Source organism: Schistocerca piceifrons, chromosome 2, assembly GCF_021461385.2.
Source record: "Schistocerca piceifrons isolate TAMUIC-IGC-003096 chromosome 2, iqSchPice1.1, whole genome shotgun sequence".
Lineage (NCBI taxonomy): Eukaryota > Metazoa > Arthropoda > Insecta > Orthoptera > Acrididae > Schistocerca > Schistocerca piceifrons.
In genome coordinates, this window is record NC_060139.1 from 990,947,798 (window position 1) to 990,973,590 (window position 25,793).

Here is a 25,793-nt window from a genome sequence, read left to right on the forward strand (position 1 = left end):
TTCTAAGTTCTAGGGGACTGATGACCACAGCTGTTGAGTCCCATAGTGCTCAGAGCCATTTGAACCATTTTTGTAATTATGCATCATCAAGAGCGATGTTCTCCAATTATGGATTAAAGTTAAGTATTCCAGCAACAACGTACCTTATCGGCTATATTAATTACATTGTCCTGTTCCAGACCTCACGCCAGTTTGCGTGAGCTTAAACGCGTGCATTTCGGCCTCCTCTAGCTACACGGTGTTGGCTCTTCTCCCAACACATCATGTGCCAAGCGCACGTACGATATGGGTTACTGCTGCTACAACGGTAAGTTATCGAGAGTTTAAGGGAGTTTGAACGTGGTTTTATAGTCGGCGCACGAGCGATGCGACACGGCATCTCCGAGGTAGTGATGAAGTCGGGATTTCACGCCCCCCATGAACCATGGATCTTGCCGCTGGTGGGGAGGCTTGCGTGCCTCAGCGATACAGATAGCCATACCGTAGGTGCAACCACAACGGAGGGGTACCTGTTGAGAGGTCAGACGAACGTGTGGTTCCTGAAGAGGGGCAGCAATATTTCCAGTAGTTGCAGGGGCAACAGTCTGGGTTATTGACTTATCTATCCTTGTAACATTAACCAAAACGGCCTTGCTGTGCTGGTACTGCGAACGGCTGAAAGCCGTAATTTTTCCCGAGGGCATGCAGCTTTACTGTAAGGTTAAATGGTGATGACATCCTCTTGGGTAAAATATTCCGTGGGTAAAATAGTCCCCCCCCCCCCCATTCAGATCTCCGGGCGGGGAATACTCAGGAGGACGTCGTTATCAGGAGAAAGCAAACTGGCGTTCTACGGATGGGTGTGTGGAATGTCAGATCCCTTAATCGAGTAGGTAGGTTAGAAAATCTAAAAAGGGAAATGGGTAGGGTAAAGTTAGATATAGTGGGAATTAGTGAAGTTCTGTGGCAGGAGGAACAAGACTTTTGGTCAGGTGAATACGGGGCTAAAAATACAAAATCAAATAGGGGTAATACAGGAATAGGTTTAGAAAAGAATAAAAAATACAAGCGCTGGTAAACTATTACGAACAGCGTGGTGAGCGCATTATTGTAGCCAAGATAAACACAAAGCCCACACCTTCCACAATAGTACAGGTTTATATGCCGACTAGCTCCGCAGACGACAAAGAGATTGCAGAAATGTATAGTCAGATAAAAGAAATTATTCAGATAGTGAAGGGAGACGAAAATTAATAGTCATGGGTGACTGGAATTGGATAGTAAGAAAAGGAAGAGAAGCAAAAGTTGTAGGTGAATATGGAATGGCGGTAAGGAATGAAAGAGGAAGCCACCTGGTAGAATTTTGCACAGAGCATAACTTAATCATAGCTAACACTTGGTTTAAAAATCATGAAAGAAGGCTGTATACGTGGAAGAGGCCTGGAAACACTGGAAGGTTTCAGACAAATTATATAATGCTAAGACAGAGATTTCTGAACCAGGTTTTAAATTGTAAGACATTTCACACATGACCACAAACTATTGTTTATGAACTGTAGATAAAAACTGAAGAAACTGCGAAAAGGTGGGAATGGGGTCTGGATAAACTAAAAGAACCAGAGGTTGTAGAGAGTTTGAGAGAGAGCATTAGGGAACGATTGACAAGAACGGGGGAAAGAAATACAGTACCAGAAGAATGGGTAGCTTTGAGAGATCAAATAGTAAAGGCAGCAGAGGATCAAGTAGGTAAAAAGACGCGGGCAAGTAGAATTCCTTAGGTAACAGAAGAGATATTGAACTTAATCGATGAAACGAGAAAATACACTCCTGGAAATTGAAATAAGAACACCGTGAATTCATTGTCCCAGGAAGGGGATACTTTATTGACACATTCCTGGGGTCAGATACATCACATGATCACACTGACAGAACCACAGGCACATAGACACAGGCAACAGAGCATGCACAATGTCGGCACTAGTACAGTGTATATCCATCTTTCGCAGCAATGCAGGCTGCTATTCTCCCATGGAGACGATCGTAGAGATGCTGGATGTAGTCCTGTGGAACGGCTTGCCACGCCATTTCCACCTGGCACCTCAGTTGGACCAGCGTTCGTGCTGGACGTGCAGACCGTGTGAGACGACGCTTCATCCAGTCCCAAACATGCTCAATGGGGGACAGATCCGGAGATCTTGCTGGCCAGGGTAGTTGACTTACACCTTCTAGAGCACGTTGGGTGGCACGGGATACATGCGGACGTGCATTGTCCTGTTGGAACAGCAAGTTCCCTTGCCGTTCTACGAATGGTAGAACGATGGGTTCGATGACGGTTTGGATGTACCGTGCACTATTCAGTGTCCCCTCGACGATCACCAGTGGTGTACGGCCAGTGTAGGAGATCGCTCCCCACACCATGATGCCGGGTGTTGGCCCTGTGTGCCTCGGTCGTATGCAGTCCTGATTGTGGCGCTCACCTACACGGCGCCAAACACGCATACGACCATCATTGGCACCAAGGCAGAAGCGACTCTCATCGCTGAAGATGACACGTCTCCATTCGTCCCTCCATTCACGCCTGTCGCGACACCACTGGAGGCGGGCTGCACGATGTTGGGGCGTGAGCGGAAGACGGCCTAACGGTGTGCGGGACCGTAGCCCAGCTTCATGGAGACGGTTGCGAATGGTCCTCGCCGATACCCCAGGAGCAACAGTGTCCCTAATTTGCTGGGAAGTGGCGGTGCGGTCCCCTACGGCACTGCGTAGGATCCTACGGTCTTGGTGTGCATCCGTGCGTCGCTGCGGTCCGGTCCCAGGTCGACGGGCACGTGCACCTTCCGCCGACCACTGGCGACAACATCGATGTACTGTGGAGACCTCACGCCCCACGTGTTGAGCAATTCGGCGGTACGTCCACCCGGCCTCCCGCATGCCCACTATACGCCCTCGCTCAAAGTCCGTCAACTGCACATACGGTTCACGTCCACGCTGTCGCGGCATGCTACCAGTGTTAAAGACTGCGATGGAGCTCCGTACGCCACGGCAAACTGGCTGGCACTGACGGCGGCGGTGCACAAATGCTGCGCAGCTAGCGCCATTCGACGGCCAACACCGCGGTTCCTGGTGTGTCCGCTGTGCCGTGCATGTGATCATTGCTTGTACAGCCCTCTCGCAGTGTCCGGAGCAAGTATGGTGGGTCTGACACACCGGTGTCAATGTGTTCTTTTTTCTATTTCCAGGAGTGTATAAAAATACAATAAATGAAATAGGCAAGAAGGATTACAAAAGCCTCAAAAATGAGATCGACAAGAAGTGCAAAGTGGCTAAGAAAGGATGACTAGGGGACAAATGTAAAGATGTAGAGGCATATATCACTAGGGGTAAGATAGATACTGCCTATAGGAAAATTGAAAAGACCTTTGGAGAAAAGAGAACCACTTGTATGGATACCAAGAGCTCAGATGGACACAAAGTTCTAAGCAAAGAAGGGAAAGCAGAAATGTGGAAGGAATATATAGAGGGTCTATACAAGGGCGACGTACTTGAGGGAGATATTATGGAAATGGAAGAAGACGTACAGGAAGATGAAATGGGAGCTACGATACAGCGTGAAGAATTTGACAGAGCACTGAAAGATCTGAGTCGAAACAAGGCCCTAGGAGTAGATAACATTAGAAGAAGTACTGATAGCCTTGGGAGAGCTAGTCCTGACAAAACTCTACCATCTGAAAAGCAAGATTTACGAGACAGGCGAAATACCCTCAGACTTCAAGAAGAATATAATAATTCCAATCCCAAAGAAAGCAGCTGTTAACAGGTGTGAAAATTACTGAACTATCAATTTAATAAGTCACGGCTGCAAAATATGAACTCGAATTCTTTAGAGACGAATGGAAAAACTGGTAGAATCCGATCTCGGGGAAGATCAGTTTGGATTCCGTAGAAATGTTGGAACACGTGAGGCAATACTGACCTACGACATATCTTAGAAGATAGATTAAGGGAAGGCAAACCTACGTTTCTAGCATTTGTAGACGTAGAGAAGGCTTTTGACAATGTTGACTGGAATACTCTCTTTAAATTCTGAAGGTGGTAGGAGTCAAATAAAGGGAACGAAAGGCTATTTACAATTTGTACAGAAACCAGATGGCAGTTGTAAGAGCTGAGGGGCATGAAAGGGAAACAGTGGTTGGGAAGGGAGTGAGATGGGGATGTAGCCTATCCCTGATGTTACTCAATCTGTATATTGAGCAAGCAGTAAAGGAAACAAAAGAAAAATTTGGATCAGGAATTAAAATCCATGGGGAAGAAATAAAAACTTTGCTGTAACTCTTCAGGCTTTCCTGGCGAGATCTTGACATGTGGAATTATCGGGTCTACTGCCGCGTGTTTCTGTCGCTCTGGCACAATTTTTCGGCCACGTAACTCGTTGCCTTCTTCAGGTGCTACCCGAGACTGCCGTATTGGAGGATCTTATCCAGTATTTATGCCCAGAGGGCGCTGGGTGCTCCCTTTGCCGTCCGCGCCCGCATGGTGCTGCTTGTAAGGTGTTGTCTCTTCCGCGGTGCTCCCTCGGACGTCCTCGCCCGACTTTGTCGCCATCTGTGGCAGCTCTCTGAGGCCCGTCCTGTGTTGGGCATTCCGTTCGCGGTCCGCGCCCGCCTGGTGCTGCTCCTGATGTTTTGGCCCTTCCCTGGTGTTCCGACGGTCGTCCGCGCCCGTCCCGCGTTGGGAGTTGCGTTTGCGGTCTGCCTGGCGCTGCTCCTGCGGTGTTACTACTTCTTCAGGAGTTTCTTGGTTCCTTTCTTTGGGCCCTGATAAGCTTCAGAGCCGGGCTCCACGCCGAGCTGAGGTTGTAACCGCTGTCTCGGTTTATTAGGTTGTCTGTGACCTTGACCCAGATGGCCTTCTTTATGACACTGTCCCAAAATCTTGGCATCTGTGTCACAATTTTGGTGTTGTTGTAGTCCATTGAGTGACCGAGCTCCAGACAGTGCTCCGCTTTGGCAGATTTGGTTGCCTGTCCGAGTCTGGTGTGCCTCTGGTGTTCTTTGCACCTGATGTCTGCCGTCCTGGTTGTCTGGCCAATGTATGACTTTCCACACTGGCACGGGATGTTGTAAATGTGTGGTTTACGTAGCCCCAGGTTGTCCTTCACAGTCCCTAGCATTCTCCCAATTTTGGAGGATGGACAGAAGATACTCTTTATATCATATTTTGAAAGAGTTCTGCTGATCTTTGCAGAAACAGGTCCAGCTTATGGCAGGTATGCCACCTTCTTCGCCTCCTCTGGCTCCTCTTCTGGACTCTGTGGTTGGCTGGCAGCAGGAAGTGCCCTATGGATGTCTGTGGAGGAGTATCCATTCCTGTTGAACACCAGCTGTAGATGTTCTATCTCTGTGGCCAGACTTTCCGTATCTGACAGAGCCCAAGCCCTGTGAACTAATGTTTTCAAGACTCCATTCTCCTGTGCCCGTAGCTTGAAGGTATAAGTCAGTGTGGGTGGACTTACGATACACACTGTGCCCCAGAGTGCCATCTGCCTTCCTCCTGACCAGGACATCCAAGAATGGGAGCTGTCCATCCTTCTCTAGCTCCATAGTAAATTTTATACTTGGGTGGCGTGAATTTAGATGTTTCAAAAAGTCATCTAGCTTCTCCCTGCCATGGGGCCAAATGACAAAAGTGTCATTGACATATCTGAGAAGGCACTTGGGTTGGTAAGTGGCTGATGCAAGTGCCTCCTCTTCGTACCTTTCCATGAAAAGGTTGGCTACCACTGGTGATAAAGGGCTGTCCATTGCCACTCCTTCTGTTTGCTCATAAATTTGACCCCTGTAAAGAAAATATGTTGAGGTCAGTATATTCTTGAAAAGGTCGAGCAGGGCACCATCGAACTTCTCTCCAATGATATTGAGTGAATCGGTGAGTGGCACTCGTGTGAAAAGCGACACGACATCGAAACTGGCCATGATGTCAGAGTCCATGGTGTGAAGCTGCCTTAGCCGTTATAGGTAGTCCTCCAAGTTCCGAATGTGGTGTGCACGTTTGCCCACATATGGTGCCAATATCTTCTTCAGGTATTGTGCAGTGAGGTATGTTGCTGCGCCGATGTTACTGACAATAGCTCGGAAAGGGACCCCCTCCTTGTGGACCTTGGGGAGTCCATAGAGTCTGGGTGGTACAGGTGCTTTGGGATGAAGCTTCTTGATGACCTGTTTAGGTAGACCTGTCTCCTTCAGCAACTTCCGGGTCTTCTTGTCCACCTTGTCAGTGGGGTCACCATCTAGTGGTTTGTAAGCAGTGTCTTCCAGAAGTTGTTGCACCTTCCCATCATACTCCAACTTGTTTAAGAAGACCGTGGAGTTACCCTTATCAGCTGCAGAACTACAACGCTGTCATCCTCCCGTAGCTGCCTGAGTGCCACCCTCTCCTCGCTCGAGATATTGAATTTGGGAAGCTTCGTCCTGGTGAGTGCCCTGCAGGTCGCCATGCGGATCTCTTCAGACACGTTGGAAGGTATCGTGTTGACGACTTGCTCAACTGAACTAATGAAGGCTGCAACAGGTACGCTTCTGGGAGTCACTGCAAAATTGAGTCCCTTGCTGAGTGCTTTTGAGGTGGCCCGTATAACTCTGCCACCTCTTCTATTTCAGAGCCCATTAAATGTGAACAATACTATTGGCCATGGATACATCTACGTCAGAGGCTCACACAATCGTCAGGAATACACAATCAATGAATGTAAACAAACATTACTTTCAACGCAAAGGGAAGTTTTATTTATTTTATGACACATGCACGGTTTTGGTTCAAAATGGCTCTGAGCAGTATGGGACTCAACATCTTAGGTCATAAGTCCCCTAGAACTTAGAACTACTTAAACCTAACTAACCTAAGGACATCACACACACCCATGCCCGAGGCAGGATTCGAACCTGCGACCGCAGCAGTCCCGCGGTTCCGGACTGCAGCGCCAGAACCGCTAGACCACCGCGGCCGGCATGCACGGTTTTCTCCGGAAATGAAAACTAGACAAATAGACTAGTTTTCACTGTTCTAAACCTCTTATCTTCTGAAATACATAGGCTTTAAACGATGCCAACGGCCACACAGTTCCTAGTGCAATGCACACAGAAAGGGTTGCCTGCAGCAGGTTCAGACAGTGCACTTAACCCACATTACAGCATTACTGCATTACGGTAGAAACTGTCGCACCGTTTCCATTATTTCAAGTCTGAGTCATTCAGAAGGTATAGCCGCTATAGCGTTTAGAGCAGTGAAGCTTGTAGTTGTAGTTTCCACTTCACTAAAAAAAAAAAAAGCTGTTTAACAAAACGTAACTTTGTGTTGAAAGTGATGTTTGTTTACTTGTGAGGATTGTGCATTCCTGCCTATTGTGTGAGCTCCTATTATAGGTGCATCCGTAGCGAATTGCATTTTTCATATTTTGTTTCTTGTCGAAAGTATACGAAATCGAAAAGTCGGTGGGATATCCTGTATAAAAGCTCCTGCTGGAATGATGTCGTCAAGGTTACTAGAAAGCTAGCGATCAGCGCTACTCATGGGTTAGAGCAGAGGTCCCCAAATTTTTTTTCTCGTAGACCACTTTCAAAGTTTTACTGTTTTCGGTAAACCTCCTACTGCTACATTTTTACTATATTCCCAAAACTCCTAAAAACTGTCACGGTCGAATCCCAACCCTATATTTGGAGTGGTAAAAATAAAAAGAAAAACAGCACATTTTCTTGTGTCCTATTTATTAAAATAATATTTATGATTATGTACTTAATATGATTAAAAATAAACACTGATAACGTACTATTCAGCAATCGACAAAACATCAACAATCAACTCTAAAATGGAAGTAAACAATTTAAAAAAATATTCATAATTTTAATGAGACGGATGTACTTGTTGAATTGGCAAATAATTATCAATATTAGGATTCAGTTTTGTAAGGAATAACCTCAGATCTCCTCGTTCTGTGATGTTCAGTCTGCTCCTTTCTTTTTGTTAATAAGTTGGTGACGACACTAAAACTTTTTAATTATTAATACCAATAAACTACCAAGACCCATTGTTTAATCGTCGAAGTTTTAGCAGCCACGAGATTAAATAGCCGGTTTTTAATTAATGATTAAAGAGCATATATACCTAATTCCCGAGACCAATGCGTTCGTCAACCACGATAATGTTGTCTCGCATGTCAAAAAATAAAAGAGCGGAAGAATAAGGTGGGTCGCTTTCCCGTATCGCGACACTTAAGCGTTTCTCACTTCACTCCACTGGTGGGAGAGACGCTCGTTCGTGGAAATACTCTACCTGGCGGGGCATTCGTTAATGAGCTTAGTCTTCGCGTCTGCTAATAGCAGGAACATGGGTTACGTTGCACTTGTGCTTTAACACCCATACAGAGGTTTTCACAAAAAGGCTGAATCTGTTTTCATCTTCTTCTTTCGTTTCACCCTCTTTGGGGTACGCTGGATCAATCATTTCTTTGTGTGTTGTTCTTTTCTTAGGGCCCAGTACTTCTTCATTCTTTCTGATCTTCTTCTCCTCTCTTCTTCCGAGATGAAGGATTTGGACTTTTGTGTGGATTTGTCTTGGAACCTTATGTTTTCATCTTTAGTAATTAATTTAGCAGTTCGATCAATAAGTGAATTTTCTGAAATATTTAATTCCACTAGGTCTTTCTCAGTTTCTTTAAACCAGTCGGGCTTCGTTTTTCGGTTACGGAAGAAATCAAAGATTTGTTTAGTTAATCTGTTGGAATTCATTCTGAGAAGATGACCATAAAAATTTATTCTCCTTTTTCGCATAGAATCTGAAAGTTTTTCAATTTTCTTGTAGAGAGTTTCATTTTTGATGTATATAATCTTATTGTCTTGAAATTTTGGCCCAATGATTTTTCTTAAAATTTTTCTTTCCTTTATCTCAAGTTTCTCCATTTAGCCTTTGAAATTCATGTTAAGTGTTTCTGCTGCATACAGTGCTTCTGGCTTAATCACTGTCTTGTAATGTGTAATTTTGGACCCCCATGAAAGGGATTTTTTGTTGTATGTATTTTTTGTTAGTTGGAAGGCCAATTCAAGTTTATTTTTTCTGGATTCCATTGCTTTGCTTTCCCCAGCATTCCAAGTAATCCATTCTCCGAGATATTTGAATTCTTTTACTATTTCAATCTTCTGTTCTTGAACTTTGAGGTATTTACATGAGTGCTTGATGTTTGTCAATATCTTAGTTTTTTCAGAGGAGATGTGAAGACCAATTCTAGCTGCTTGTTTCTTTAGTTCAAGGATTTGCTCCCGTGCTTCTTCCATTGTTTCAGCAAACAGGGCCATATCATCTGCAAAAGCAATGCAATTTACTTTAAGATTCTTCTTTTTGCAACCCAGTCTTATACCACTCTTAATATTTGTGTTCCATTCTCTGACTACTTTCTCAAGAGCACAATTGAACAGCAACGGTGAGAGCCCATCGCCTTGTCGCACTCCCGTTTTTATTTCAAAGGGTTCCGATAGTTCGCCCATAAATTTAACTTTCGAAAATGTATTTGTAAGGGTCGCTTTTATAATATTAGTTGTTTTCTTATCCAAACCCATTTCTTCCAGGACTGATAACAGAGATTCTCTATCAATCGAATCATATGCTTTTTTGAAATCAATGAAGGAGATTACGTATGTCTTTGCCCTTGATTTTTGGTAAGCCATGATGTTTTTGAGGTTTAGTATTTGTTCGGAACATGATCTACCCTTTCTAAAACCTCCCTGGTATTCCCCGATTTGCGGATCCAATTGCGGCTCTGCCCTGTTCAAAAGGACTTTAGAAAGAATCTTGTACGTTATATCCAGCAGTGATATTCCTCTGTAATTTTTGGGGTCTGTCTTCAAACCTTTCTTGTGGATAGGGTGGATGAGAGCTGTTCTCCATTCTGCGGGGATCTCTTCTTCTTTCCAGATTTGATCGAAAACGCACTTTAGGGATGTAACTGCATTTTTGTCAGCCTTTTTCCATAGTTCGGCCACTATTTGATTTTCTCCGGACGCCTTGTTGTTTTTAAGTTCTGAGATGACCTTCTGTAGTTCTTCAGTCGTCGGTGGTTCTGAATCCGGCTTTTCACGGTTGTTTGGAATGGATTCAAATTTTTCAAGGATGGGTTCACAATTCAAGAGTTTCTCAAAGTAGCCTGCTAGTATTTTGCAGTTTTCCGTGTTGTTGTGAGCGATGGTCCCATTTACATCTCGAAATTGGAGGGTGGGTGCTTTGTATCTTGATAACCTTTGTTTGAAAGTTCTGTAAAAGCTCCTTGTGTTGTTTTTAGCAAATTCTTCATCAATTTGGAGGAGAGTTTTGTTTTCATGTGTCTTCTTAATCCTTTTTATATTTTTATCTACCAGTTTTCTAACTGTAATGAAATTCAGTCTACTTTCTTCTGTTTTCTGTGATTGCCAATCTGTTTTATTGTAATATAAAATATTTTTTCATTAATTACGTTTTAATACATTTCCAAATATTTTTGTCGTTTAGCATTAGCAGTTACGAGGACACTGAAATATGTACAAACATGCAGGTCAGTCATACGTCTCTCTTTTAATGAACCGCCACTGTCGCGTAAATGAATATTTTTATAGTAAAGAGTACTAAAAATTCAATCTTTCTGGGCTTTTTGGTCTTTTATAGAAGTATCGAATAACCGCTCCTCTCAGTATTGAATTTTTGTTACGTAATTACTACACGCAAATATAACAAATATGATATGATTAAAATATAAAATAAAAATACGAATAACAAATGGGCACTGGCAAACACTGACATCGATTAACTCACACTTTTATGCTCAAAATTCCGGAAACAAATGAGTAACGTTTTATCCTTGGCATTTGTATATATATTAGTGAAGCTTGCAAGCACAGCGCAAGTCGTATTTCGTCCCTTTGCACGTCTAAGCAAGCATTCCGGGCGCGAAGGCGGCACTTTGCGAGTCTCTACATGCGTTGTACTGAATATCGAATACGCTTGTTTTTACAATTAGCAGTCTCTGACCTTCTTAAAATGCACTAGCTACCAAAAAAAAGGTGGTTAAAAAACTTTCAGATTAATCCATAATAAGTTGACTTAAAATCCCTAAGCATCCACCGCAGGTTTCTTTATCGACTGATGCGTTCACTTACTAAACTGCACTATATCCTTTTAATGAAGTGCTGTTCTGTTCTTCTAGGTGGAGACTTGGAACTCTTCGTTACCCGCAAAATACGTAGATGTCTTTCTGAAGCCTCGAGTACGTGGCGTGCGGCGGCGATGCGGCATCTGGAACTCGACGACGAACGCCTGGGACTTCGGCAGCTGTACACTGTACCGTCGTGGCCAGGTCTGGGCAGTTTATCGTGCTCTCAGCATCACTGCCCCTCTTTGTATTACAGGAGTGGATGGAACTTTTTTTTTTTTAGGCATGAATTTTGTGGCTGGTTTGATGTGGCCCGCCACGAATTCCTCTCCTGTGTCAACCTCTTCCTCTCAGAGTAGCACTTGCAACCTACATCCTCGATTACTTGTAGATGTATCCCAGTCTCCCTCTACAGTTTGCTGAAGACCTTTCTCAGATGACGCTTCCTCCTCATTTAGAGCAACTTTTTTGTCTTTTTGTCTCTTCTTGGACAGAGATTTTCCACAGTATGAATATCTTTAACATTTCAAAGGTGGAAAGCTCCCTGTTTCTCAGTCTGGAGACTGGATCGTGATACTCTCTTTGGAAATCTTTACTTCCCGAGACCTGAAACACTGCAAAGTACTTTTTACATCGGGGACTTTTTCTTACAACAATTAAAAACTTTTTTAAAACTTGCAACTCTTTATATTAAAAATTGTTTACTTAGACATATTAAGTTTGTCCAGTTTGTATGATTCAATTTAGAAACATTACAGAGGTCCCTAATGTCCGCCAAAAAATTAGTTAGAAAATGTGATGGCTCGTAGCAATATGAAGTCTGTTCTTTCTCATCGTCTGCTCCGTTAGGTGATTGACGTGTGCCGGTGCTGGCACCTGACACACTTCGCGCAGCTGGTGACAGACACCGACCTGCAGTGGGGCGACCACGCCGGTGTGCTAGAGCTGATCTCCCTGGCCGGCGTCTTCGCGTCCCTGCTGGGCACTATTGGACTCGGAGTAGCAGCTGCACTAGACCACAAGTGGCGCCGCAAACCAGGGTGAGTCTCTGTTTCCTCAGCTATCTCACCACCATCACCGTACTATTGACTGCAAGTTCTGACAGATGATTTTCAACTACGTCAGATACCGGCTATGGAATTTTAAGTGCTCGTTTTTCCTGCTTGCCGTTCGAGAGTGGAACGGTAGAGAGACAGCTTGAAGGTGGTTCATTGAACCCTCTACCAGGCACTTTATTGTGAATAGCAGAGTAATCATGTAGATGTAGACTAATATGCGCAACCATAGGCGTCAAGTTTCATTCCAGAAATGTAAGTCACTGCGTGTTGCAACACAGCCAGAACATTATGACCACCTAGCTAGTAGCCGGTACGTCCAGCTTTGGCACGGATAACAGCAGCGACGCGTCGTGGCATGGAAGCAGTGAGGTTTTGTTAGGTCGCTGGAGGGAGTTGGCACCTTATCTGCACACACCCAAGTCAGTTAATTCCCGTAAATTTCCGGGAGTGGGGCGATGAGATCTGACGCCACGTTCGGTCACATCCCTGATGTGTCCGATCGGGTTCAGATCAGGCGAGTTGGGGGGCAGTACATCAATGCGACCTCGCCACTGTGTTTCTTGAACCACTCCTGTTGTGGATTGGCAAGACAGCCAACCCACTATGAGAGGAAGCCGAAAGGCACGCGTTTTAGCTCACGCGTGAGGTCTGGAACAGGTCAAGGAAATGAGACTAGCAAAAAAAGGACGTAGCTGCGGAATACTTAACTTTAATCCATAAATGGTGAACATCGCTCTTGACAGTACATGTTTTACAGCATCAATAGTAACTGGTAATGGCGCCTTGCTAGGTCGTAGCAAATGACGTAGCTGAAGGCTATGCTAGCTATCGTCTCGGCAAATGAGAGCGTAATTTGTCAGTGAACCATCGCTAGCAAAGTCGGCTGTACAACTGGGGCGAGTGCTAGGAAGTCTCTCTAGACCTGCCGTGTGGCGGCGCTCGGTCTGCAATCACTGATAATGGCGACACGCGGGTCCGACGTATACTAACGGACCGCGGCCGATTTAAAGCCTACCACCTAGCAAGTGTGGTGTCTGGCAGTGACACCACAACTCCATCACACTCCTGGTCTTGTGACATGGCACATTATTTGCTGAAAAATGGCACTGCCGTCGGGAAACTTGATCGTTATGAAGCGGGCAGGTGGTCTTCAACCAGTGTACCATACTCCTTGGGCGTCATAGTGCCTTGCACGAGCTCCACTGGACCCTTGGAAGCTCACGTAAATGTTCCCCAGAGCATAATGGAGCCGCTGCCAGCTTCTCTCCGTCCTACAGTCTAGGTATCAAGAATCAATTCCCCTGGAAGACGACAGATTCGTGCACTCCCATGGGCGCGATGAGGAACATATCGGGACTCATCAGAGTATGTAACGCTCTCCCACTTCGCAATCGTCCAGTGCCGATGTCGTGGTGCCGGTCGCGGTGGTCTAGTGGTTCTAGGCGCGCAGTCTGGAACCGCGGGACTGCTTCGGTCGCAGGTTCGAATCCTGCCTCGGGCATGGATGTGTGTGATGTCCTTAGGTTAGTTAGGTTTAAGTAGTTCTAAGTTCTAGGGGACTGATGACCATAGATGTTAAGTCCCATAGTGCTCAGAGCCATTTGAACCATTTTTGATGTCGTGGTGTTTACATTGGGACATATTCAGACACACTTGTACTTTGTCCAGGGCTAAAGTCTGATGTTAGTTCCGCCACAGAAAGCCGTCTGTCCTGTTTTATGGTACCAGTGTGACCAGCCTACGACGTCCGACAATAAATCGGATGCCTAACCAACCCCACGAGGTCTGGACATGGTTTCACCTTGGTTTCGCCACATATTTAAGAGACTCACCACAGCACTCCTCGAACACTCGACTAGTTGCGTAGTTTCCGAAATGCTCGTGCCGAGCTTCCGGGCCAACACGAGTTGGCCCCAGCGAAACTCAGATAGACCGCGCGCCTTTCCCATTCTACTCAGGGACAGCACGTTCACTAATATCACATGCTCCGTGCGTGTGTCTGATTAGCAGTCATTCCTCGCCAGGCGACGCTGCTATTTGCTGGACTGGTTTATATCGACAGTGGGTCAGTGGTCATAATTTTCTGGCTGATCGATGTACACTGCTCGGAAGAATTAGGCGGACGCGTGTCTCAACGTCCGATATGCTAAATTTGTTTTGATACAGGCAGTACCTGTGTTCTTATTGCATCCTGAGAGCCTCGCTTTCAACGTGTGCGACAACTAAAGTCATCCGTCATATACCGGCTGTGTTACATTTTACTGTCAGGTGACACCTCAGAAGGAAGTAAGTGGCGGTGTTTCGGTGTTCTCTAGTGAGGTACACAGTTGGTAGTTCTCATTTATGGACGTTGTATTTAACCGAGCACGTGGAATGCGACATCTTAATGCAGTATAAATTGCAAGGACGGTATGTTTGATCAAGAAAAATGGACCTTACACTGTGTTGCTGCAGATTCCATAGTCCCTCCATTTGCCATTCCTTGGTTGTGAACAAGCTACAGGGAGACGGAGCTGGGCAAGGTCGCCGACGCATTACAACCCCTTGTGATCTCTGCTTTGGCCACCTCGGCATCGTACGGCTACCGCCAGAGCACTGCAAGCCGATCTCAGAGGGGCTATTGGAGCCACTGTGTCTGATCAAACTAAGAGGTTATGAGAAAGGACCTTATGACCCAGACTACACGACAGTATCTCGCAGCACCCCTTCAGTTCTGCCGCTCCTATTTCAATCAGCAATTGAACTGGCGATAGGTGTTATTCACAGACTAGTCCAGATTTCCTCTGACGCAAGTTGATGGCCACGTTCGTCTGTGAAGACGCTGCAACAAGCACACAGTCTCTCTTCACCATTTACAGCACATCCCCCCATCTCTCTCTCTCTCTCTCTCTCTGTCTCTCCCCCCCCCCTCTCTCTCTCTATGTCACATCCCACTCTACCCACCTCCCTTATGCCACACTCAGCTTCCCACAGCAAGCTGTTTCGTCTCACTTCTTTTCTTTCCATGTACTCAATATATGACAACATGGCTCAGCCACTTACGCAAATTGATAAGCTACATTCTTATCCCCCCCTCTCCCTCCCCCCCTATGAATTATGGACCTTGCCGTTGGTGGGGAGGCTTCCGTGCCTCAGCGATACAGATAGCCAGACAAACGTGTGGTTCCTGAAGAAGGGAAGCAGCCTTTTCAGTAGTTGCAGGGGCAACAGTCTGGATGATTGACTGATCTGGCCTTGCAACACCAACCAAAACGGCCTTGCCGTGGTGGTACTGCGAACGGCTGAAAGAAAAGCGAAACTACAGCCGCCATTTTTCCCGAGGGCATGCAGCTTTACTGTATGGTTAAATGATGATGGCGTCCTCTTGGGTAAAATATTCCGGAGGTAAAATAGTCCCCCATTCGGATCTCCGGACGGGGACCACTCAGGTGGACGTTATTATCAGGAGAAAGTAAACTGGCGTTCTACGGATCGGAGCGTGGTATGTCAGATCCCTTAATCGGACAGGTAGGTGAGAAAATTTAAAAAGGGAAATGGATAGGTTATAGTTAGATATAGTGGGAATTAGTGAAGTTCGGTGGCAGGAGGAACAGGACTTCTGGTCAGTAGACAGCAGCGTTATAAATACAAAATCAAATAGGGGTAATGCCGGAGTAGGTTTAATTATGAATATGAAAGTAGGAATGCGGGTAAGCTACTACAAACGGCATAGTGAACGCATTTTTGTGGCCAAGATAGATACGAAGCCCATACCTACCACAATAGTACAAGTTATTATGCCAACTAGCTCCGCAGATGACGAAGAGATTGATGATATGTATGATGAGATAAAAGAAATAATTCAGATAGTGAAGGGAGATGAAAATTTAATAGTCATGGGTGACTGGAACTCGATAGTAGGAAAAGGAAGAGAGGGAAACGTAGTAGGTGGATATGGAATGGGAGTAAGGAATGAAAGAGGAAGTCGCCTGGTAGAATTTTGCACAGAGCGTAACTTAATCACAGTTAACACTTGGTTCAAGAATCATAAAAGAAGGCTGTATAGGTGGAAGAAGCCTGGACATACTGGAAGGTCTCAGGTAGAATATATATCATGGTAAGACAGAGATCAGGAACCAGGTTATAAATTGCAAGACATTTACAGGGGCAGGGGTAAGATAGATACTGCCTACAGGAAAATTAAAGAGACCTTTGGAGAAAAGAGAACCACTTGCATGAGTATCAAGGGCTCAGATGGAAAACCAATTCTAAGCAAAGAAGGGAAAGCAGAAAAGTGGAAGGAGTATACGGAGGGTTTATACAAGAGTGATGTTCTTGAGAACAATATTACAGAAATGCAAGAGAACGTAGATGAAGATGAAGTAGGAGATATGACACTGCGTGAAGAGTTTGACAGAGCACTGAAAGACCTAAGTCGAAACAAGGCCCCAGGAGAGGACAACATTACATTAGCACTACTGACAGCCTTGGGAGAGCCAGGCCTAACAAAACTCTACCATCTAGTGAGCAAGATGTATGAGACAGGCGAAACACCTTCAGACTTCAAGAAGAATATAATTATTCCAGCCGGCCGCGGTGGCCGTGCGGTTCTAGGCGCTCCAGTCCGGAGCCGCTCTGCTGCTACGGTCGCAGGTTCGAATTCTGCCTCGGGCATGGGTGTGTGTGATGTCCTTAGGTTAGATAGGTTTACGTAGTTCTAAGTTCTAGGGGACTGATGACCACAGCAGTTGAGTCCCATAGTGCTCAGAGCCATTTGAACCATTTTTTTTTTAATTATTCCAGTCCCAAAGGAAGCAGGTGTTGACAGATGTAAAAATTACCGAACTATCAGTTTAATAAGCCACGGCTGCAAAATGCTAACACGAATTCTTTACAGACGAATGGAAAAACTAGTAGAAGCCGACCTCGGGGAGGATCAGTTTGGATTCCGTAGAAATGTTGGAACACGTGAGCCAATACGGACCCTACGATTTATCTTAGATTAAGGAAAGGCAAACCTGCGTTTCTAGCATTTGTAGACTTAGAGAAGGCTTTCGATAATGTTTACTGGAATACTCTCTCTAAAATTCTGTAGGTGGCAGGGATCAAATACAGGGAAGAAAAGGCTATTTACGATTTGTACAGAAACCAGATGGCAGTTATAAGAGTCGAGGGGCATGAAAGGGAAGCAGTTGTTGGGAAGGGAGTGAGACAGGGTTGTAACCTACTCCCTATGTTATTCAATCTGTATACTGAGCAAGCAGTAAGGGAAACAAGAGAAAAATTCGGAGTAGGGATTAAAATTCATGGAGAAGAAATAAAAACTTTGAGGTTCTCCGATGACATTGTAATTCTGTCAGAGACAGCAAAGTACTTGGAAGAGCAGCTGAACGGAATGGACAGTGTCTTGAAAGGAGGATATAAGATGAACATCAACAAAATCAAAACGAGGATAATGGAATGTAGTCGAATTAAATCGGGTGATGCTACGGGAATTAGATTAGGAAATGAGACACTTAAAGTAGTACATGAGTTTTGCTATTTGGGGAGCAAAATAACTGATGATGGTCGAAGTAGAGAGGATATAAAATGTAGACTGGCAATGGCAAGGAATTTGTGGCACTACTTGACTAGAAGAAGGGATCGGTTGGAAGGGCATATTCTGAGGCATCAAGGGATCACCAATTTAGTATTGGAGGGCAGCATGGAGGGTAAAAATCGTAGAGGGAGACCAAGAGATGAATACACTAAACAGATTCATAAGGATGTAGGTTGCAGTAGGTACTGGGAGATTAAGAACCTTGCACAGGATAGAGTAGCATGGAGAGCTGCATCAAACCAGTCTCTGGACTGAAGACCACAACAACAACAACAACATTCTTACCGATGGAAGTGGCCAACTGTGACCATTTGAGTCATACATTATCCCAATAATGACGAATCTCGTGCAGTATGTGCAAGACCTTAAAAAATTTAACTTCCGCTCCTCTACATAATTATATTTTATCTTTTTATGTAAATAAAAATGGAATTCCTTCTTTAATAGTCTATTAGTCCTAAATTAAAACGTGTCATGTGAACTGAATAAGGTAGTAATCATAAAGACGCTAAATTATTTTCATTACAAATGTAATTACGGAGGTTTCTCTCCGATGTAGATCAACATTTTGTGGTCAAATGAAGCTAGTCACTCATCTCTTATTCATTTTCCTCATCTGAGATACTTTTTCTCGTAAAATTAACAACAGTGTTGTTCTTCTTGTTGCTAGGTGATAAAATTAAGGACACATAAAGCCAAAAATATCAATGTTGTCCTAGAACACGGAGCTGTAGTTGCTAATGTCTTGGACTTAAACAAGAAAATTAAAATATATTCGCAGCGGTTTTGTTTTGCCTGTCGCTATTCTGCTTTCTGTGGGTTTATTTATCGATTGTCATTTTTAGATGTAGTTCGCTGTTGCTACTTATGTTTGCATATTGTCCTTTTGTCATTTGGAGATAATGAGTGACGTTGTGGACACTAGAAAATGGAGCACCAAGTGGACATTTTCGACATATTCTTCTGTGGCAGCGGAGACAGGCAGAAGGATTTGCACCGTGTTTAGAGATAATGCCGCTGGACAGAATATGGCAAGAAAATGGTTTTTTTTTTCGTTTTAAGGAGGATCATTTTGACTTTAGTGACTCTCCATGTTCAGGAAGATCTTCGGGGTTTGATGAAGATCGTTTAAACACATTAATCCCAAAAAAATGTTCAAATGTGTGTGAATTCCTAAGGGACCAAACTGCTGAGGCCATCGTTCCCTAGACTTACTCAATACTCAGACTAAGTTATGGTAAGAACAACACACACCCATGTCGACATTAAACCACACTGATCCACGTCAGTGTACTCGAGAACTGGCAAATGTGATGAAATGAGATAATTCCGCCATCGTGTGATATTTCCATGCAATGGAGAAGGTTCAAAGATCGTGTTTATGGTTACCGCATGCTTTAAGCCAAAACCACAAAAAACAACGGGTGCTCATACGTGCATCTCTGCTTGCTCGTCCTCAGCTGGCTCATTAATCACATCGCCCATTCCTATCCTGTTTGGTTACTGGTCACGAGAAATGGTGTCTTTATGCTAACAAAAGGAAACGAAAGGAACGGTCGAGCCCAAACGAAGCAGCAACCACAGCATCCACAAAAGATAATATTATGCATTTCGTAGAACAGTGATGGTGTGATGTACTACGAATTACTTCCCCGGGATGTAACCATCACTACTGGAATTTATTGTCAACTGCAAGGACATCTTGCAGACGCAGTCCAAGAACAACGACCAGAAAGACTTCGCGACGTGATACTACGCCATGATAACGCCCGTCCGCATTCTGCTAGACGGACAAAAACGGTATACAGGTGTTTGGTTGGGAAGTCATTCCGGGCCCATCCTCATTCACCTGATTCTGCGCCCTCAGATTTTCAACTTTCCCGCTCTCTGTTGAACAACTTCATTTCCGCATGAAACATGGCTCGATGAGTTGTTCACCTTAAAACTAAGTGATTTCTACAGTCGCGGAATCCAAAAGTCAACCCACCTTTCAAAGACTGTTGTAAATAGTGGAAGGGAATATTTTATTGATGACTAAAGTCTCTGTTATTTGTATCTCTTGTGTTTATTAAACTTATGAAAAACGCTACGAACTTACGCACCTCCCAATACTAGCAATAGCATCGATAACAGAACCTTCGACTGTGGTTTCCTACAGTGCACTCTCCCGCCTATTAAACTACGTCAACTCACTGAAATACCAAGAACAAAACATACTACGCAATTTCTTCACCATTTATCTTACAATAAAACATTAGTATGACGCGAAAATGCTTTACAATATTTTTCTGTCTCTCACAACCTACTAATAAATAACGTGACCAGTTCTCCACTCCTCTTTAATTGAATAGCGTTCAGCATAACTATACACCCGTGGATCCATGGAACTGCTTGCTGATCAAGGGGAGTGACATTCTGTAATCCTCGTGGTAATTTGTGTCGTTGTCTACCTGCCCTCCTAATTATTTTCTGGCTTGTACCCGACCCTCAGAGCTTTACTCGGTCGGCTCTTCGGTCGCAAATATAGGCTGTGGTATTGTACTAAGACACTAGTTGTCGTTTGAAAATTTGTTCCCTAATATATTGTCTTTCCTTTTTGGTTTATACCCGATCATTAATGTTCTAATGAATCAGCTTCTAGCCATAAATACAGTCGGAACAATTGTACTAAGGCACAGGTTGCAGTTAAACAAAACAGGGGCTTTGTCGTTAGATTTAGATGTTAACCGGTTCAGTTCTTTGCGTATAATTACATTTCTAAGTCTTTAGTTGTAATCTGAACAACCTGTTGTACTAAGCTGTGCGTTGCTGTGTTTGAAAGACCGGGTCATTATTGGATTATTTTAGCTGGATCTTGTGGTTCCGCCGCTTGAGTTGTCTTGTAATAAGTGTTGACATGTAATGTTTTAAGACGTACCTTCAGAGCGGTCTTATTAACTGATAATCGGATTAACTATGAAAATATTAACAGCCAACTGTCACCAGGCTTCAGTCAAAATAACTGTTGAAAGGGCGGGTTGGAATAATTGGAAATTGGTGGTAAGTTCATGGGACCAAACTGCTGAGGTCATCGATCCTGAGCCTTACACACTCTCAATGTAACTTAAACTAACTTACACTAAGGACGACACTCACACCCGTGCCCGAGGGAGGAGCTGCGCGAACCGTGGCAAGGCGCCCCAGACCGCACGGCTACCCCGCGTGGCGGACGGCTTGGGATCCAATCGCACGTGGGTTGCCGATTGAAAGTAAGACGTTGGTTGCTTTGAAGTAAGGCTTATCATTGTCATATTGTTTCCTAATCCTTTTAACCTTTAAGCTCAGGTACGCATCTTAAACCCGAACCTTTCGATAGCTTTCAAGTTAAAAGTTACGTCATCTGTTTTGAGTAATTGAATCACTCTTGTCGTCAACGGTGCTTATACAATTTGCATGTGTTGCAGAAGTGCGTTTCATAAGAGAGACTGTGTCCAGCACGGTAATAAACGCCGCTGTTTCACCCGATAATGGGTGGGCTGCAGGTCCGGCCGTCTTGTAAATTACTGTAATATCTTTTGTTGTTTTGATTTCTCTTGCAAAAGCTTATTCATTAGCAAATTTTATCATTTTGTGAAAAAAAAACAAATTTATAGAAATATATTGTTAAACAAACAGGTTGTCTGAAAAGAAAGTTAAATCGGTGAATCCTCCCTGCCGGCCGCGGTGGCCGAGGGCTTCTAGGCGCTTCAGTCCGGAACCGCGCTGCTGCTACGGTCGCAGGTTCGAATCCTGCCTCGGGCATAAGTAGTTCTAAGTCTAGAGGACTGATGACCTCCTATGTTAAGCCCCATAGTGCTCAGAGCCATTTGAACCATTTTTTTTTTTAGTCCTCCTTTCCTCGTATTCCTTAATTTAAACGGAACTTCACTTGAAAGACGTACACAGGCTGTAAAGCAAGTTAACTGTGCAAGACACATCTCACACACACACACACACACACACACACACACACACATACACAACGGAAATGGCCAGGCACGCGCCACTGTCAGATTCACAGAAATGGATCAAGCAAAGCTTAATAAAGCAACAGACAAAGTCTTGTCGCTAAATAGTTGCATACATACAATCTCATACCTTTCACCTTTTCCGTTCGTTACCAAATTAAAATCAACGCGCACGTAAATGTTACTCTCTCTCCTTCTCCATTACCGTGTGGAGGCATTCATCGTGTTGTTGTAGTCTTAGTTCGAAGACTGGTGTGATGCATCTCCCGATGCTACCTAACCCGTGCAGGTCTCTTCATCTCCGAATAATTACTGCAGCCTGCATCCATTTGAACCTGCCTACTCTATTCATCTCTTGGTTTCCTCCTACAGTTTTTAATCCCCACATTTCCTTCCACAGACAAACTGACAATTCTTTCCTACCTTAGGATGTGTCCTAACGATCGATGACTTATTTTAGTCAAGTTGCGCCATAAATTTCTTTTTACCTCGATTTGCTTCAGTACCTCCTCGTTACGTACTCAGTCAACCCATCTAATCTTCAGCATTTTTCTCTACCACCGCGTTTCAAAAGCTACTATTCTCTTCTTGTCTATCGTCAAAGTTTCACTTCCGTGCAAGGCCACACGCCAGACAAATACGTTCAGAAAAGACTTGCTTCACTGAAAGTTATATTAAAAGGTGCACAACTTTGCTTCCGCCGTTTGCCGATCGGTGGCGACAACGTTAAGTAGCGGTCGAAAGAAACACATCGCAGACGTCAGGCAGTTAGCTTGGACCTCGGTCGACATAACCCCATTCAAACATTAGTCGATTTGTGTCTGCATCATAAAGGTGATCTTGATTGAAAATATCAGTTCACGAGCCTAATTCTCGTCATTTGCGGAAGATGTTACTGTTTTGTTTCAATATGGAGAAAACAGCGGCTGAGTCTCATAGAATGCTCTCGAGTACGCATGGTAGGGACGCTATTAGTGAAAGGACGTGTCGTCAGTGGTTTCAACGCTTCAAGAACAGTGATTTTAAATTCGTAGACCGGCATAGTGGTGGAAGAGAGAATGTTTTCGATGTTGCAGAATTGGAGACATAGCTGAGTGAAGACTCGCTTCAAACTCAAGAAGAATTGGCACGATTAGTGGGAGTGACACAGCAAGCCGTTTCAAAACGTCTCAAGGCTATGGGCATGATTCAGAAAGAAGGAATTTGGGTCCCCTGTGAGCTGAAATCAAGAGACATTGAACGGCGTTTGTGTGTTTGTGAACAGTTGCTTCAGAGGCAAAAATGGAAGGGATTTCTGCATCGCATTGTGACCGGGGACGAAAAATGGGTTCGTTCGATAACCCTAAACGCAAAAAATCATGGGAATATCCTGGCCATGCTTCCACGCCGACGGCCAAACCGAATATTCACGGCTCTGCATTTGGTGGGACCAGCTCGGCGTCGTGTTCTATGAGGTGTTAAAACCAAGTGAAACAATCACAGGTGCTCGTTATCGAACGCAATTAATGCGTTTGAGCAGAGCATTAAAAGACAAACGGCCGCAGTACAGCGAGAGGCACGATAAAGTGATTTTGCAGCACGACAACGCCCAACCCCACGTTGCAAAAGAGGTCAAAACGTACTTGGAAACGCATTGCTCCCTCTGACTATCTCCTGTTTAGATCAATGGCGCATGGCATGGCTGACCAACACTTCCGATCTCGTGAAGAAGTCACAAATTGGATCGATTCTTGGATAGCTTCAAAAGATAATTTTTTCGACGCGGGATTTGTTCACTGCCCGGAAGATGGGAGAAAGTAGTGGTCAGCGATGGAAAATACTTTGAATGATAGATACACGTGTAACCAATTTGTTTCATTAAAGCCTCAACTGTTGGGGAAAAAACGGCGGAAGCAAAGTTATACACCTTGTAGATATTAAAGAATACCCTTTTTTCAAAATTCAGTTGATAATCTATAAAGGGGGCCGTCCTGAGTTACAACCAAAACTCTTGTTATCGCTACTTACAACTTAACACGCGTTTACATTACAACGCAAAGAACGTGATTAATTCCTACCTGTTATCTTTCGTCTCCATTTAGACGTTAGAAAGTCCACCTTCCGAGATAACATGCTTTTTTCGTAGCATTCTTTCGATGCTGACGACGTGACTTTTACTTGAATCGCTTCTCTTCCGTGGCTTGTAAGTCGTGGCTGACTCGAGCAGTCCATTCTATTATCCGTTTCTTCGTTATATTTGCGTTCCGCTACGCTTAATTCGTCCCATATGGATTCTTCTGCCTCTATCACACAGGCTTTTAGTTTTCGCATCTGTGGGTTTGTTGTTATTAGCTTGCACTGCTGCTAAATTGCCTTGTTAATTGGCGTTCGTGTCTACTACTTCATCATTCGTGTAGACGGCATCTAGTTTAACGAGATACGCTTCAATAAAATCATTTCTCAAAAACCTTGTGCGAGCCATCCTCCTCTTCCTTGACAACCCTCTCTAATGTGTTTATCACCTTCTTGTTTCTGTGGAGGCGCCTTCTGAATCTCCGTTTTTCGTCCTTCAACTCATTCGTACTAGTCGCTTCGGCTAAACTGTCTAGCCTTTAAGTTAAAGTTTCCCTCTCGTTGGCATCCTACAGTTTTTCGCTTAGTATCCCCATGATTTACATGTCCTACATTAACAGAACTAAAGTTGTGGCTTTCGACAGCATAATATCACCCAATTTTTCTTAACAAAGTGCCATAACATGATCGCGGACTCTTTCACAGACTTCTGTCTTCATTTGATAAATAATCACATCCGATCAACTAAATAAATACCTCACTGTCTTTGCTGTCAATCAGTTATGGTGCATCGTTCCGCCAACACGTCGCTGCTGATTATCACATGAGTTGGTTCAAATGGCCCTGAGCACTAGGGGACTTAACTTCTGAGGTCATCAGTCCCCTATAACTTAGAACTACTTAAACCTAACTAACCTAATGACATCACACACATCCATGCCCGAGGCAGGATTCGAACCTGCGACCGTAGCGGTAGCGCGGTTCCAGACTGAAGCGCCTAGAACCGCTCGGCCACTCCGGCCGGCATCACATGAGTGTGAAACCATAGTTTAGGAATACCACAGTCTCAAAGCTGTTACTCCCACGAGCACTTTCCTATCGATTTTCTTCTATTCACCAAATACCGGAACTAGTGTGACTCCAGTAACAGAAATTTCTTTCAGGTTTCTAGTTCCCTACCGAGCGAGGTGGCGCAGTGGTTAGCACACTGGACTCGCATTCGGGAGGACAACGGTTCAATCCCGTCTCCGGCCATCCTGATTTAGGTTTTCCGTGATTTCCCTAAATCGCTTCAGGCAAATGCCGGGATGGTTCCTTTGAAAGGGCACGGCCGACTTCCTTCCCCATCCTTCCCTCATCCGAGCTTGCGCTCCGTCTCTAATGACCTCGTTGTCGACGGGACGTTAAACACTAATCTCCTCCTCGTCCTCTAGTTCCCTAAGGTGTTGGTTGGCCCTCACTTTCGATCCTGTATCATTATACGGAAGTGTTTCTGTACAATCAACTTCATGATGTATACAGTGACACGAAACATTTGTTTCAACATATCGGACGGGTTCATCGACGTCGTCGACGACAGCGCCCTCGTCCGTCAGTCCACCAGTAACGAACGCTCATGACGTGTCGACTGGCCCATGACCGAGTGGCATCCACGTCGTTCACTCATTGCTCACTAGCGTGCGCGATTTTCCCATTGTTTTTCTCTGCCATAGGAAATTTCATTGCAGGCCAATCTGTTACTCTTTCATTACCCGTCGCACAGCGCTATGCACATATATGGCGTTCACTGGTCGGCACTGCACGTGGTCATTTCGCTCCGGAAATCTACTCCGGAAGAGCCTGCTCTCCCTAGATGTCTCTGCAAGCGCTCGGCGTTCTGGCGCAATGTTGTGGCCTCGCTTCATTATCACGTGGACCCTGCCGACTGATAACGCTTCCTCTGCGCTCTTCGTCAACCGCATTAAATCACCGTA

The 25,793-nt window shown here is 44.5% G+C and overlaps 1 protein-coding gene across 2 annotated transcripts in view; it reads left to right on the forward strand.

Annotated features, from left to right (window-relative positions):
- Positions 1-25,793, forward strand: part of LOC124776884 — a 238,875-nt gene that overhangs the window by 131,581 nt on the left and 81,501 nt on the right. For both annotated transcript variants that reach the window (XM_047252070.1, XM_047252071.1), the window contains exons 9-10: positions 11,201-11,350; positions 11,996-12,186. In XM_047252070.1, the coding sequence (XP_047108026.1) occupies positions 11,201-11,350; positions 11,996-12,186 (341 nt within the window). The remainder of the gene's footprint in view (positions 1-11,200; positions 11,351-11,995; positions 12,187-25,793) is intronic.